Source organism: Schistocerca americana, chromosome 9 (assembly GCF_021461395.2).
Source record: "Schistocerca americana isolate TAMUIC-IGC-003095 chromosome 9, iqSchAmer2.1, whole genome shotgun sequence".
In the NCBI taxonomy this organism is placed as follows: Eukaryota; Metazoa; Arthropoda; class Insecta; order Orthoptera; family Acrididae; genus Schistocerca; species Schistocerca americana.
The window spans coordinates 72,352,991-72,369,630 of NC_060127.1; the positions used below are offsets into that span (position 1 = coordinate 72,352,991).

A 16,640-nucleotide genomic window follows, 5' to 3' on the forward strand; every position below is an offset into this window, starting at 1 on the left:
GCCTTAATGGTTTTAATCTTGACAGACATAATCTTATGATTATGCGTCTTTATTGTTTTAATTTTTAATCTGTGACATGGCCAGTGTTTGGCTCTCAAAATAATTTAATTTTTGTTCTGAAGAAGATTCCATTACTGGAATCGAAACCTAGGTAAACGAGTAAAAAAAAAATTACCTTGCAACTGAAGGCTGAAAAAAATTGTTTATTTTCTATACATATACGGTTGCTGACGCGCTGCATGATGTTAAAGATTTGTAAATCTTGGATGTCGTTTTCAGACGGTTTTCCACATCCCACTAGATGAATACCGGGCTGATCCCCACGTTCCGCCTCAGTTACACGCGTCGCAGACATTTGAAACACGTCCGCACTATTTCACGATTACACGAGACGCAGACAGTTGGGGTACTCTGTCTTGGGGGGGTACGGGGTGGCGGCAGGAAGGGCGTCTGGCCATCCCTAACACTAACACTGCCAAACCCGTTGTAACCACGTCGTCCCTGCGATCGCTGCGGGACTATCGTGAAAGCGACGGACAGAATTTCTGACGAAACTGTTGTAGATATAATTCAAAGTTTGCTTTGTTTATTGTTACTATTCCTCTGCTTCGTATCACCACCACACTGTAGCGCTGTTGTGAGTTCCTCGTCGAGTAAGCAGCGTCATGCTGTGCTCACCACTGGATACCACCAGTTCCTCCCTCTGTTGCCATTAGTAGCCGATATTGTGGTTGCGTGGTAGACAATATTTGGGGCTTCGAAAGGCGTGAATATCAGTGCCCTTTTGCGATCTCGCACTCGAGAGGCTCCTTGTTAGTACTTGCGTGACTTGAAGATGGTCGCTTTACCATAGATTGTTTGTCTATAAATAAATACACATTTGAGCCGCGTATCGACGCGTGCTAAACCTTGTGTTTAGATTGCACTGGTTTTCCTTTTCTTCCCCTGACGTGTTTGTTTGATATGTTGTCTGTGATTAAGTGGCTGCTTGATTGTCTTTTCCGTCTGCTATCGATATCTGCGTTTTTGCTTCCGTGAAACTGCTATGGAGGAAGTGAGATCTTTGACCGGTTGTAACGTCGTGTGGTGGCGCGGAAGTAGGGGCGTTGCGCGCAGAGAGAGCGTTGTGGACACGGGAGGGCAGTGTGGCTCTCCAGCGCGAAGCAGGCGTGGTCGGTTGTACCGAGTCGCCACGTGATGTATGTCGGTTGTGTGTAACCAGCGGGTCGAGTTGACGGAAGAGCTCCCTGCGGGTTGGTTGTATACAGAATCGCCCCACGAGTAGTTGCTGTTCATTTCGCCTTGGTGGGACGTTAACAAGCTTCATTAACTCCTCCATTTCAACACTGGAGTTTAAAAAGGAGACACCTAACATGAAGGAGCGGTCACTACCCGTCAACGTTGCAGAGAAGACGTGACAGAGCGTATTGTCGCGTGACCGTGGCGTGTTGGGTACGCTGGCGACGCGTGCGCGGTCGAATGTGTTCAAATGGCTCTGAGCACTATGGGACTTAACATTTGTGGTCATCAGCCCCCTAGAACTTAGAACTACTTAAACCTAACTAACCTAAGGACACCACACACATCCATGCCCGAGGCAGGATTCGAACCTGCGACCGTAGCGGTCACGCGGTTCCAGACTGAAGAGCCAGAACCGCACGGCCACACCGGTCGGCAGTCGGATGTGTGGATCCTTGCCATCGGAGGTCGTCTACTGCGTGTTCGAGCATAATTGCAAGTTAAGATCGTGGAAGGTTTAATCATTAAGTAATAATTTTGCGTAACCGGCGTCTCTTCTGCCTTGTGGCCTCCGGCGGCCGGGATTCCTGTCCCTGGCACCGGTGTAATTGAAGACAGTGATCTTTCCTCCTCCTCTCGTTACTGTCCGATGGGAGGTGTAGTTTTGGCATTTTAATTGTGGTCGCTCATACAGGACTGTGTGGTGTAATGGTTTCTTGCACGAGGTTAGATCTAATTCTGTCCGCAAGTTAAGCCATCTTCTGGTAGTTTCATGACACCGTTCTTTACGTATATTGAATCTGTGCACCACTGTTTACAGAAAATAGTTTTATTTGGGTTTGTTAATGTACATAGGAGAGGGTGAAAGGCTGGAGGCGTTGTGAGGATAACGTCGGCCGGTGTCAGAGTGGCCCATCGTATCCGGAGCCCTCGAGGTAGGCACGCGTCCAGGCGTCGACCCGCTGCTGGATCTCCGGGGAGAGCCTGGAGCGGCCGTCGCCCACCTTGCCGCTGCGCATGAAGGTCTGGTCAGCCGAGGTGGGCCGCAGTCCGACCCCCACGCGCTGGTCGTCCACCAGGCCCTCGAAGTTGACGGCGCGGTTATCGCGCATCTTCTGGAAGCTGAGGTGGTCCAGCAGCTGCGGCAGTTTCTCGGCCGGCACGGGCCTCTCCAGGAAGTCCGCCACCTTGCGCACCACGGCAGCCAGGTCCTGCAAGGTCAGACGTACACCCGTATAGCTTCGTGGGAACCTCGCCACAGTGCTATTTACACTGAAGCGACAAAGAACCTGGTATAGGCATGCGTATTCCAACACAGATATACACTGATGCCCATTAACAATGCTACACCACGAAGATGACGTGCTACAGACGCGAAATTTAACCGACAGGAAGAAGACGCTGTAAAATACAATAATTAGCTTTTCAGAGCATTCACACAAGGTTGGCACCGGTGGCGACACCTACAACGAGCTGACATGGGGAAAGTTTCCAACCGTTTTCTGATACACAAACAGCAGTTGACCAGCATTGCCTGGTCAAACGTTGTTGTGATGCCTCGTGTAAGGAGGTGGAATGCTTACCATCACGTTTCCGGCTTTGATAAAGGTCGGATTGTAGCATATCGCGATTGCGGCTTATCGTATAGCGACACTGCTGCTCACGTTGGTCGAGATTCAATGACTGTTAGCAGAATATGGAATCGGCGGGTTCAGGAGGGTAATACGGAACGCCGTGCTGGTTCCCAACGGCCTCAAATCACTAGCAGTCGAGATGACAGGCATCTTATCCGCATGGCTGTAACGGATCATGGAGCCACGTCTCGATCCCTGAGTCAACAGATGGGGACGTCTGCAAGACATCACCATCCGCACGAACAGTTCGACGACTTTGCAGCAGCATGGACTATCAGCTTGGAGACCGTGGCTGCCGTTACCCTTGACGCTGCATCATAGACAGGAGCGCCTGCGATGGTGTACTCAGCGACGAACCTGAGTGCACGAATGGCAAAACTTCATTTTTTCGGATGAATCCAGGTTCTGTTTACAGCATCATGACGGTCGCATCCATGTTTGGCAACATCGCGGTGAACGCACATTGGAAGAGTGTATTCGTCATCGCCATGCTGGCGTATCACCCGGCGTGATGGTATGGGGTGCCATTGGTTACACGTCTCGGTCACCTCTGTTCGCATTGATGGCACTTGCAACAGTGGACGTTACATTTTAGATGTGTTACGACCCGTGGCTCTACCTTTCATTCGATCCCTACGAAACCCTACATTTCAGCGGGATAATGCATGACCGCATGTTGCAGGACCAGTAAGGGCCTTTCTGGATACAGATAATGTTCGACTTCTGCCCTGGCCAGCACATTCACCAAATCTCTCACCAATTGAAAACGTCTGGTCAATGGTGGCCGAGCAACTGGTTCGTCATAATACGCCAGTCACTACTCTTGATGAACTGTAATATCGTGTTGAAGCTGCATGGGCAGCTGTACCTGTACACGCCATCCAAGCTCTGACTCAATGCCCAGGCGTATCAAGGCCGTTATGACGGCCAGAGTTGGTTGTTGTGGGTACCGATTTCTCAGGATCTATGCAACCAAATTGCTTGAAAATGTAATCACATCTCAGTCTAGTATAATATTTTTCTTCTTGGTGTACCAATTTTAATGGCCAGTGGTGTATGTAAACAGGCAGAATAAGGCGCTGCGATCGGCAAGGCCTATATAAGACAAGTGTCTGGCGCAGTTGTTAGATCGGTTACTGTTGCTACAATGGAAAATCGTCAAGATTTAAGCGTGGTGTTATAGTCGGCACACGAACGATGGGTCATATCATCTCCGAGGCAGCGATGACGCGGGGATTTTCCCGTACGGCCATTTCACGGGTGTACCGTGAATATCAGAAATCCGGTAAAACATGAAATCTGCGGCATCGCTGCGGCCGGAAAACGACCCTGCAGGAACGGGACCAACGACGACTGAAGAGAATCGTTCAACGTTACCGAAGTGCAAGCCTTCCGCAAATTGCTGTAGATTTCAACGCTGGGCCATCAACAAGTGCGGGGTTTGTGGCCGAGAGGTTCTAGGCGCTTCAGTCCGGAACCGCGCTGCCGCTACGGTCGCAAGCTCGAATCCTTCCTCTGGCATGGATGTGTGTGATGTCCTTACGTTAGATAGGTTTAAGTCGTTCTGAGTCTACGGAACTGATGACCTCAGTTGTTAACAGAACGTGGGCTTCGAAGGTTGTCTGCTCTGTAAAGTTGGGCCGATGGTGATCTGTCGTGTTTCTGCCGAAAGAGCACAATGTTGGGGCACGCACTAGTGTTTCGGAGCACACCTTTCATCGTACATTTCTTGAACATGAATCTTCGTAGCAGACTACCCCTACGTGATCACATGTCGTCACAACGACATCGTCAGTTACGAGTGCAGTAGGCATGGGACCATCGGGATTCTACATCTACATATATACACCGCTAGCCACCTAGCGGTGTGTGGCGGAGGGCAAAATTCGCGCCAAAGTCATATTTCCCCCCCTCTGTTCCACTCGCGGATCGCCCGGTGGAAAAACGACTGTCTGAACGCCTCAGTACGAGCTCTAATTTCCCTTATCTTTTAATGGTGATCATTGCGCGATTTGAAAGTTTGTGGTAATAATATATGCTCTATATCCGCGGTGAATATCGGATCTCCGAATTTAGTGAGCAGCCCCTTCTGTTTAGCGCGCCGTCTATCTGCAAGTGTGCCTCACTCCAAACTTTCTATGAGATTTGTAACGCTCTCGCGATGGCTAAATGTGCCAGTCACGAATCTTGCCTCTCTTCTTCTCAATCTCTTGAATCAGACCCAACTGGCAAGGGTCCCATACAGACGAACAGTACTCCAAGAGTGGACGAACTAACGTATTGTAAGCTATTTCCTTTGTTGAAGGACTGCATCGCTTCAGGATTCTACCCATAAAACGTAATCTAGAGTTCTCCTTACCCGTTACTTGTGTTATCTGATCATTCCACTTGAGATCATTTCGAATAGTCACACCCAAATACTTGACGGTCGTTACCGCTTCCAAAGACTGGGCATTTACTTTGTACTCGTACATTAATGGGGATTTTCGCCTCGTTACACGCAGTAAGTTACACTTACTAATATTGAGATATAACTGCCAGTCATTACACCACGCATTTATTTTCTGCAAATCCTCATTGATTTGTTCACAACTTTCGTGTGACACTACTTTCCTGTAGACTACAGTATCATTGGCAAACAGTCTAAGGCCGCTGTCAGTACCATCAACCAGATCATTTATGTAAATCGTAAAAAGCAGAGGATCTATTACGCTGCCCTGGGGCACACCTGAAGTTACGGTTGTTTCTGTTGAAGTCACCCGTTCAGGAGGACATACTGCTTCCCGTCTGTTAGAAAACTTTCTGTCCAACCGCATATGTTATCGGATAGACCGTAAGCGTTGATCAATTGAAATATATCGGATCTTCGGGGTGAATCGCATTTTTTCTGGATTTGGTGGATGGTCGTCTCCAAAAACGCCGTCAAGAGGTGAATGGCGCCTCAGAAATGCGTTGCGCGCCAGGGACACAGACTGGTGGGATACTTGAGACATTCTTCTGTGCTTGCATGGGACCTGTGGTAGTAATCGAAGACACGCTGATGGCTGCGAACCAGCAGCATCCTTTCATGCTTGATGTCTTCCCCGACGGCGATTCATTTTGTCAGTGTCTCGGAGCCAGAACAGTGCTACAGTAGTTTGAGGAGCACTATCGTGAACTCACGTTGATGTCTCCGCTACTAAATACGCCTGATGTAAATGCTGTGAAACCCATCTGGGTCACTATCGGGCGCCGTCACCGCATACGCAAATTACCGGCCCGTTATTTACGCGAATTATGTGATCTGTGCGTAAACATCTAATACCACATACCTCCACAAAAGTACCAACGAATTGTTGGAGCCTGGCGCACAGAATCAGTGAAGTACTTCGTTCCAAAGATGGACTGACAAGCTATCAAGCAGGCAGTCATAATGAGATTTTAACTCTGCAGCGAAGTGTGCGCTGATATGAAACTTCCTGGTAGTTTAAAACTGTGTGCCGGACCGAGGCTCGAACTCGGGACCTTTGTCTTTCGCGGGCAAGTGCTCTACCAACTGAGCTACCCAAGCACGACTCACGCCCCGTCCTCACAGCTTTACTTCTGCCAGTACCTCGTCTCCTACCTTCCAAACTTCACAGAAGCTCTCCTGCGAACCTTGCAGAACTAGCACTCCTGAAAGAAAGGATATTGCGGAGACATGGCTTTGCCACAGCCTGGGGGATGTTTCCAGAATGAGATTTTCACTCTGCAGTGGAGTGTGCGCTGATATGAAACTTCCTGTCAGATTAAAACTGTGTGCCGGACCGAGACTCGAACCTTTCCGAATGTCAACAATAAATTAAATATTCAAAACAGATGAAAATACAAACGTACATCAGGAATACGTGTACCAACAAGATATAAAAATATGGGAAAGCCAGCGAAATCAAAAAAAATGCCGTCACTTTTTGAACACACCTCATACGCTACCGTTGCGCCCTCTGTAGAGGATGTGTGTCAAATTATGGTTGACAAAGGGGACAGTGCTGTTGTCTATGAGGGCTAACTATTAGCACTGCCAAATTCCACATTTTATCGAGGTTGAAAACATCACCACGATTAATTAAATCACCCGCGAAACGTATAGTGAAAAGCCAAAGAAACTGGTACACTTACCTAATATCGTGTAGGCCCCCGCGAGCAAGCAGAAGTGCCGCAACACGAATAATGTCTGGAATAGTGCGGGAGGGAATTGACACCACGAATCTTGCAGGGCTGTCCATAAATCTGTAAGAGTACGAGGGAGTGGAGATCTCTTCTGAACAGCACATTGCAAAGGCATCCCAGAAACGCTCAATAATGTTTATGCCTGGCGAGTTCAAACTCAGAAGAGAGTTCCTGGAGCCACTCTGTAGCAATTCTGGACGTGTAGGGTGTCGCATTGTCCTGTTGGAATTGCCCAGGTCCATCGTAATGCAGAATGGACATGAATGGATGCAAGTGATCAGACAGGGTGCTTACGTATGTGTTACCTGTCAGAGTCGAATCTAGACGTATCAGGGGTCCCATATCACACCAACTGCATACGCCCCACACAATTACAGAGCCTCCACCATCTTGAACGGTCCCCTGCTGACATGCAGGGTTCATGGATTCATGAGGATGTCTCCACACCCGTACACGTCCATCCGGTCGATACAATCTGAAACTAGACTCGTCCGACCAGGCAACATTCTTCCCGTCATCAACAGTCCAATGTCGATGTTGACGGGCCCAGTCGAGGCGTAAAGCTTTGTGTCGTGCAGTCATCAAGCGTACAAAAGTGGGAATTCGGTCCCGAAATCCCATATCGATGATGTTTCGTTGAATGGTTCGCACGCTGACACTTGTTGATGGCCCAGCATTGAAATCTGCAGCAATTTGTGGAAGGGTTGCACTTATGTCACGTTGAACGATTCTCTTCAGTCGTTGTTGGTCCCGTTCTTGCAGGATCTTTTTCCGTCCGCAGCGATGTCGGAGATTTGATGTTTTGCAAGATTCCTGATATTCACGGTACGCTCGTGGAATGGTCGTACGGGAAAATACACTTCATCGCTCCCTCGGAGATGCTGTCTCCCATCGCTCATGCGCCGACTATAACACTTAAATCTTGGTAACCGTCCATTGTAGCAGCAGTAACCGATCTAACAACTGCTACAGACACTTGTTCTCTCATTCAGCGTTGTAGACTTCAGCGCCGTATTCTGCCTGTCTTCATGCCCCTGTATCTGAATACGGATGCGTGTGCCAATTTCTATGGCGCTTCAGTGTATTTCAATGCTTTCACTGATGCAGCACCCCGAATAGAATTACGTATCTATCGATAAACAGCACGCACAGAAGATGACGCAGCTGTGTTCAGATATGTTTCGGGAATAAAAGCAAAAGCGTAAATAGTTGTATTTTGCAAAGGTGGACCCTGCAGCGTATATAACTTTCCATGTAGTTTCCATGTTTTATCTGCCGTCGTCATCTTTATTTTCCTCGCCAGGTATCCTTTACCACGGATTAGTCGCTTACTAGAGCAATCTTATCTCCGGTGCCATCTCTTTATCAGTTGTCTTACATGAATGAAGAGTGCAGACGGGAATTAAGTTGTCTTCTCCTGGTGTGTGCTAAACTAAGCTCACGCAGAAAGAGACGCACTCGCGCCATCGTAGCAGATTTGTTTAGATAAATGGTGAGTTTCAAAATTCTTTGTTGTGGGCAACGTTAGTTGACAACCTGATTGTCTTTATATGTAGTGAGAAGGACGAAGAAAGAGTTCTTCTGAAAGGAAAAAAAAGATTTCTTCCGTCTATGTTGTGTCTCTCTTCATATGTTATTTTCTCTGGTGCATAATATGTACATATGTACGTACGGTTTTCATATCCTCGTAACTGTAGAACAGGATGTTTGGTTCATTCCTCAGCCGCCAGAATGCGAGGATGTGGTCCCAGAAAGGCAGGTACGAAACTGGAACATGAAGCAAAAGAACATACCACGAATAGAATGAAATAGTAAAGCAGCAATTTCATATAAAGTCTTTTAAAAGTACACTACTGGCCATTAAAATTTCTACACCAAGAAGAAATGCAGATGATAAACGGGTAGTCATTGGACAAATATATTATACTAGAACTGACATGTGATTACATTTTCACGCAATTTGGGAGCATAGATCCCGAGAAATCAGTACCCAGAACAACCACCTCTGGCCGTAATAACGGCCTTGATACGTCTGGGCATTGAGTCAAACAGAACTTGGATGGCGTGTACATGCAGCTTCAACACAATACCACAGTTCATCAAGAGTAGTGACTGGCGTATTGTGACGAACCAGTTGCTCGGCCACCATTGACCAGACGTTTACTATTGGTGAGAGATCTGGAGAATGTGCTGGCCGGGGCAGCAATCGAACATTTTCTGTACCCAGAAAGGCCCGCACAGGACCTGCATCATGCGGTCGTGCATTATCCTGCTGAAATGTAGGGTTTCGCAGGGATCGAATGAAGGGTACAGCCACGGGTCGTAACACATATGAAATGTAACGTCCACTGATTTAAGTGCCGTCAATGCGAACAAAGGTGACCGAGGCGTGTAACCAATGGCACCCCATACAATCGCGCCGGGTGAATCGCCAGCATGGCGATGACGAATACACGCTTCCAATGTGCGTTCACCGCGATGACGCCAAACACGGACGCGACCAGCATGGTGCTGTAAACAGAACCTGAATTCATCCGAAAAAATGACGTTTTGCCATTCGTGCACCCAGGTTCGTCGTTGAGTACACCATCGCAGACGCTCCTGTCTGTGATGCAGCCTCAAGGGTAACCCCACCCACGGTCTCCGAGCTGATAGTCCATGTTGCTGCAAATGTCGTCGAACTGTTCGTGCAGATGGTTGTTCTCTTGCAAACGTCCCCATCTGTTGACTCAGGGATCGAGACGTGGCTGCACGATCCATTACAGCCATGCGGATAAGATGCCTGTCATCTCGACTGCTAGTGATACGAGGCCATTGGGATACAGCACGGCGTTCCCTATTACTCTCTTGAACCCACCGATTCGATATTGTGCTAACAGTCATTGGATCTCTAGCAACACGAGCAGCAATGTCGCGATGCGATAAGCCGCAACCGCGATAGGCTACAATCCGACCTTTATCAAAGTCGGAAACGTGATGGTACGCATTTCTCCTCCTTACACGAGGCATTTCAACAACTTTTCACCAGGCAACGCGGGTCAACTGCTGTTTGTGTATGAGAAATCGGTGGGAAACTTTCCTTATGTCAGCACGTTGTATGTGTCGGCACCGGCGCCAACCTTGTGTGAATGCTCTGAAAAGCTAATCATTTGAATATCACAGCATCTTCTTCCTGTCGGTTAAGTTTCGCGTCTGTAGCACGTCATCTTCGTGGTGTAGCAATTTTAATGGCCAGTAGTGTATGACATCCCTTACACCCTAAAACGAACGTACGATGCAGTCTTTCACACTTTTCTTTAGCGTCTATTCCGTCTAGCACACGATCCGCTTTTTTCACGATTTGGCAAAATTTATTTTTGTTTAACTTTTTGGTCGTGTGCCGTAGTGGTCAATGAACCTAAGGATAGGATGCCATCTGGCCATGAATCGTGTGAACTTTGTCTCTTGTGTTATCGTGTTGCAGCTGTTCGTGTATCGTATGTATTCAGTTAGCGTTTTGGTAGCAGCCCACCCTTTGCCTAAACGACCGTGGGGAACCGGTGTACCAGAATGACGGTCATTAGTCCACCGCAGAACTGCTCCCAGCCTACGTCCGCGTCCCACGAAAGGAAAAAGGAATGAGGAGTGGGTTTAACGCCCCGTCGAGATTGACATTGGAGACGAAGCACAAGCTACAAGCTTGGATTGTGTCAAGGATGGGGAAAGAAATATGCTGTGTCCTTTCAAAGGTTCAAATGGCTCTGAGCACTATGGGACTTAACTTCTGAGGTCATCAGTCCCCTAGAACTTAGAACTACTTAAACCTAACCTAAGGACATCACACACATCCATGCCCGAGGCAGGATTCGAACCTGCGACCGTGGCCGTCGCGCGGTTCAAGACCGTAGCGCCTAGAACTGCTCGGCCATCCCGGCCGGCCTTTCAAAGGAAAATCCCAGCATTTGTCTGGAGCGATTTAGGAAAATCACGGAAACTTAAATCTGGATGGCCGGAGACGTGTTTGAACTGTCGTCCTCCCGAATGCCAGTCCAATGTACTATCCAGTGGAGCACCTCGCTTGGTCCATGTCCCTAAAGGTATCGCTGTGCGCGCTACGCTACACGAACAGATCTAACCGCGTGATAAACTGCCGAGGGGATTTCAGCAAAAAGCCATCAGTAGATCAGCAGATTCACCCTAAAGAAGACCAACTCTGAAATATGTTCATATTTCGCATGTTGCTAGCTTACGGCGCCAGTGAGCTCACTAAATTTCACTACAGAGGTTATCAATTAATTGCGGAAATATTGTTCTAGCTTCACTGACGTGGCAGAAATCATGGGATACGTCCTTGGGTCTCCTTTTGCCCGGCTTAGTGGAGAGTCGTGGCATGAACTCAACAAGTCGTTGGAAGTCCTGTGACGAAACCGGCGAGTCGTAGCGCCCTGAAAATATTCCAAGTTCAGAGTCAGCGTGGCTGAGCTAGGGCCTCTCGGCGAGCCGGCCGGCGTGGCCGTGCGGTTCTAGGCGCTTCAGTCTGGAACCGCGTGACCGCTACGGTCGCAGGTTCGAATCCTGCCTTGGGCATGGACGTGTGTGGTGTCCTTAGGTTAGTTAGGTTTAAGTAGTTCTAGGTTCTAGGGGACTGATGACCTAAGATGTTAAGTCCCATAGTGCTCAGAGCCATTTGAACCATTTGAACTCTGGGCGAGTCGCGGCCCACCAGCAGCCACGTGGTGCCGAACCTTAACTTAGCAACCGCGTGATGCCACACAACGGCAGGACCACACGGCTGGGAATTCCATGGTGAAGCTGTGTAGGTGGAGGAGACACGCCGGGAGTGCCAAAGAGGGCGGACTTTGTGAGACCTTAATGGCAGTCATTTCACAATTCGTATAGAAATTAATAGTAGCCAGATGAATCATGATACCTCAAAAAGAAACATATACATTATAACGTTGTTACTTTAATTTGTGGTGTATGCGGAACTGATAGACAAGACCATAAATGTGGGTTAAAAGCTGCGAGCTGTCTGGGGAAGTAAACCTTGCATTAGTGCGCAACTGTTTCACCAGGTATCCAGTCTAGCTTACCAAATTCTCAACCAGACTAACATTAATTATAATCTTTTAATAGTCATACGACAACCGGTGATATATATATAAAAGATAATTTAAATAAAATGAAATAAATCAATTTATATTTGGAAATTTATTTTAACATTGATCATTGAAATTTCAGCATATTAAACTTGATTCCTAACTAAACTGGTGCCTTGTTTAGGATTGTGAAAATGTGAGATTGCAATCTTACGGAACACATCAAATATGGAGCCAAGATTGGGAGACTGCATACAACACTGCATTCATAAAACAACACACTAAGAACGTTGAAACATCTGCAAGAGAAAGTTAACCACTACCAACCGATTCAATTTTCACCCAAAGAAGTTACGTTCGTAGCACAATCCTGTCCGTCATGTAATTACCACACACTGGTATACTAAATTCATATTAACTCTTTGTGAAATCTTCGCGAAAAGAATAGCTGAGGGCTACTTTGATGCTTACACCACATGCTTCACGTGGTGAACTTGGTTTACACAAAGAGTGTAACTCCACAATAATTTTGATAATTAAAATAAATTAGATCGCAAAGCAATTTACAAAAGAAAAACCTCGAACTGGTTACTATCGTCTTACTATTAACCTGATGGGTCAAACAATTATATAAGCACGTGATAGTGGTCTCACAAAGTACACCCCACTTGGGTTGAACACAAAGAAAAGTTGCTATATTGAAAAATACTGTCAAGACGAGACGTTATAATCTCACGCACATTCGCATTTAAGATTGATGATCTTAGTTAGAGTTACTGATCAACACGTGGTTTCACTTTACTCACAAAGTAGTGACAAACCAACTACCGGAATATATTCTGAACTTCACACGAGAATTACACTGCGCTGCAATTTAAGATAACATTAGATATTTTAGAGCTAAACCTGAAATAAAGGTGATTAAATTTTCAGTTAGGCTGAGCTTAAGAAATCCATTGTCCTATGGACTTAGCAGACACGTGCTTAGCCGGAGATCTTACCACTTCAGACGCTCGCCACGGGCAGACTGACCTGGTCCCTTTCTGAGGGTGGCTCACAAATACAAACGGAAGTGGCCAGAGGGGCAGCTTCCTATACCAACATGACAAGAGACGGACAGGACCATACTAAGGATAGAAATCTCTTTGCTTTTAGAAAGCGTAGCTACCTGTTCCGACGTTGGTCCTACTGTTCTCTAGCAGACAGGCTTGTCTGCTACCCTGAGGCATGCAACTAGAAATACATTTGCTCATTCATCCTCTCACACAGAAGGGAAGGGGGATGACAGCATCTATCATATACAGTATGTAAAAGAAAGCGGATGTAGGTCCGTATGAGACTGTGTGACATGAATTACATATAAACTGTGTTTTAAAGTGTAGTAGTGTGACAGATCGTTCTTGTTTATGTGTAAAAGTAACACGTTCCACTACTCAGTCTCCTCCCAGATAGTCAGAAACGCCACAGTTAATTTAGAAGAGGAATTTATGCCGTAAATGACAACAGATTCAAAAAATCAACATGAAAGGAATCCAACAGAGACCTTTCAACATGACCATTATTTGCACGACGATTCTGATGGTGTAATCAGATTTCCAATATCTTTATTAGTTTAAAGTTTAGTATCTGACGATAAATTATACAAGTAACACCCAGCAACGAATTTCCGAAATCTAAACGCTTCATCCCATTTCGTCGATCGACTTGTCTTTAGAAAGCTATTAGTATAAACCTAAATTGGTATAAGTTACATGCATGTAACTTGAATAGTACATGGGTTATTGGAGGTCAAAGTGCCAATGACTATCGATCGCGTCAGGGCATAAGTACTCCACAGTTACACGAAAAAACGGTAGCAGCATGCTTATAAATATATTTATTCGTCTATGTCTTTGGTTATGGGTGAAATGGCTTTGAGCACTATGGGACTTATTTTCTGAGGTCATCAGTCCCCTAGAACTTAGAACTACTTAAACCTAACTAACCTAAGGACATCACACACACCAATGTCCGAGGCAGGATTCTAACCTCCGACTGTAGCGGTCGCGCGGTTCCAGACTGTAGTGCCTGGAACCGCTCGGCCAACCCAACCGGCGTGTCTTTGTTTATATCCGATATACACTATTCATGAAGAAATTGGTTAAATATTTACTGTGTTTTAGAAAGCACAGACACATTAGGCTACTGACCGACTTTTTGTTGCTGTTCCTTTGATGTGTGTTTAATTTAATTTGTTTAGGTACTTAATAATGTGTGTTAGAGAGTGTTTATGGCCCATCCGTAGGAATATTTATTTTATTTCAAGTTATTTAAATGTAAATCCAGTATTTGGTGTGTGTTTCAACATGTTTATGAGTGGATGTTGGCTTGGAGACATGGCGGGAGCGCTCTAGCCAATCACAACGCTCGTTACTTCGAGAGACATACGGAGGTTGGGGAGGAGCATCGATTCCAGACAGGACACGAGGGAGTTCGGACAGTGCGGCGCGATGGAGAGGTCAGCACAGGACGCAGGAAGCGCTGGACGCGACGGTGCGACGGACGCGGGGTCGGTGGAAAGACTTGGACAGTGGAGCAGTTTGCGCGTGGTCGCGGAGGAGAGAAATATTTCAGAGTGCCGACCTGTGCTCTTGTGTGATTTCCGTGGCTTCTGCAGTGAAGACGTAGTGCGCTTTTATAAGTGAATATCTCGCCAGCTGTGTTCTTCTTCATAACTAATTACGTGAACTAGGAATCTATTGTTTACCTGTTATTCAACTTATATTTTATTTAATTGCTGCACCACCGTCACCAATAAGTGTTTTGCATAAATATACCACATTCTCAAAAGTACTTCTACTACCGTACTCATCATTTAAAGTCGTTAAGATAGTACCTGCAGATTTTATTTAATTACAATTTTTCATTTATAAATTTATATGTTACATTCATAATTCGCAATTGCTGAGTGACAGGAACATTCGGCCATTCGATTCATGTATGTATTCTTATCGTATACTGTACACTCAGCAGTATTTGGCCTGTAATGTGGCAACTACGTATCGCAGCCCCTAGACAACGAAACCAGCCAAAACTTTTAATACTGCAGCTCTGAGTCGGAGGGTACGTAGTTGAGGGCCACCACCACACCATCATTTCAATTATGATTTTAAGTGCCCGCAGTCCCCTGCAGAAATATTGAGCCATGCTTTCTCTTATAGCCGTTCATAATTGCGACAATGTTGGCGATGAATGATTTAGTACAGGAAGTGACCTCCTGATTATGTCCCACAAATGTTCTACGTGATTCATGTTGGGCGATATGGGTTGCCAAATCACTCGCTCGAACTGCCAGAATGTTCTTCGAGCCAATCGCGATCAGTTGTGGCCCACTGATGTGACACATTGTCATCCATAAAAATTCCAACGTTGTTTGGGAACATGAAGTCCATGAATGGCTGCAAATGGTTTCCAAGTAGCCGAACATAACCATTCAGGTGGACCAGAGGACCTAGTCCATTCCGTGTGAACACAGCCCACACCATTGTGGGGCCGCCACCAGCTTGCACAGTGCGTTTTTGCAACTTGGGACTAAAGCTTCGTGGGATCAGCGCCACACTCGAACCCTGCCATCGGCTGGTACCAACTGAAATTGGGGCTCATCTGACCAGGCGACGGTTTCGCAGTCGGGAAGCCTTAGCATTGAACGGTTGTGTTGTTACAATGTAAAAGTGTGGAACCCTGTGCAGGCGGTCGGTCAATGTGATCGAAGCAACGTGCACCCGCTGAATTCTTGACAGCAGAACGTGTCACCCCAAAGGACATTCATCAGAGAATGAAAGCAGTTTATGGTGATTGTGTTGATGTGAGTACTGTGCATCGTTGGGCGAGTAAGTTTAAAGATGTTGAGGTGGGAACATCTGACCCAAGTGACAAACAAAGAGTTGGACGTCCTGTGACAGCAATCAGCGAATTTCACAAGCGAAATGTTGACACATTGATTCAGGACGATCGTCGTATCACTCACAGAGGAACTGCAAGCACTATCGGCATTTCACAAGAACGTGTGGCTCACATTATTGCTTTGCTTGGCTATCGGAAGATCTGTGCACCATGGGTACCCCGGATGCAGTACTTCAGAGACTGACTCTCACCACCGTACGGCATCCTCCATACAGTTCAGATTTAGCACCGTCTGACTTCCATCTGTTCCCTATAACGAAAGATGATGTGGGGGAACATCATTATGCTTCTGATGAAGATGTTGAGAGAACTGCGAGACTGTGGTTGCGGAAACACAGTATCGACTTCTTCCGTGATGGCTTTGGAAAACTTGTTCATCGTTGTCAGAAATGTATTGGCTGGCGATTCTGTGGAAAAGAGAATATCGGTAATTAAAGATCGCACTCTAAGGATTATATCTGCGTTTGATTTATTAAACTATTCCCATCCAATCTCAATTAAGGAAAGTGAGGGCATTACTTTTCATTCAACCCTCGTAGAAACAGATGTCGTTTTGCTG

General features: G+C 46.5%; 1 protein-coding gene across 1 annotated transcript in view; it reads right to left on the reverse strand.

The window, feature by feature from the left end:
• Window positions 1–2,052: 2,052 nt before the first annotated feature.
• LOC124551352 (luciferin sulfotransferase-like) overlaps window positions 2,053–16,640 on the reverse strand; it is a 100,444-nt gene continuing 85,856 nt past the window's right edge. Inside the window, exons 6-7 of the mRNA XM_047126383.1 lie at window positions 8,734–8,828; window positions 2,053–2,450 (exon numbers count right to left, since the gene is read on the reverse strand). Of these exons, the coding sequence (XP_046982339.1) occupies window positions 2,142–2,450; window positions 8,734–8,828 (404 nt within the window). The 3' untranslated portion in view covers window positions 2,053–2,141. The remainder of the gene's footprint in view (window positions 2,451–8,733; window positions 8,829–16,640) is intronic.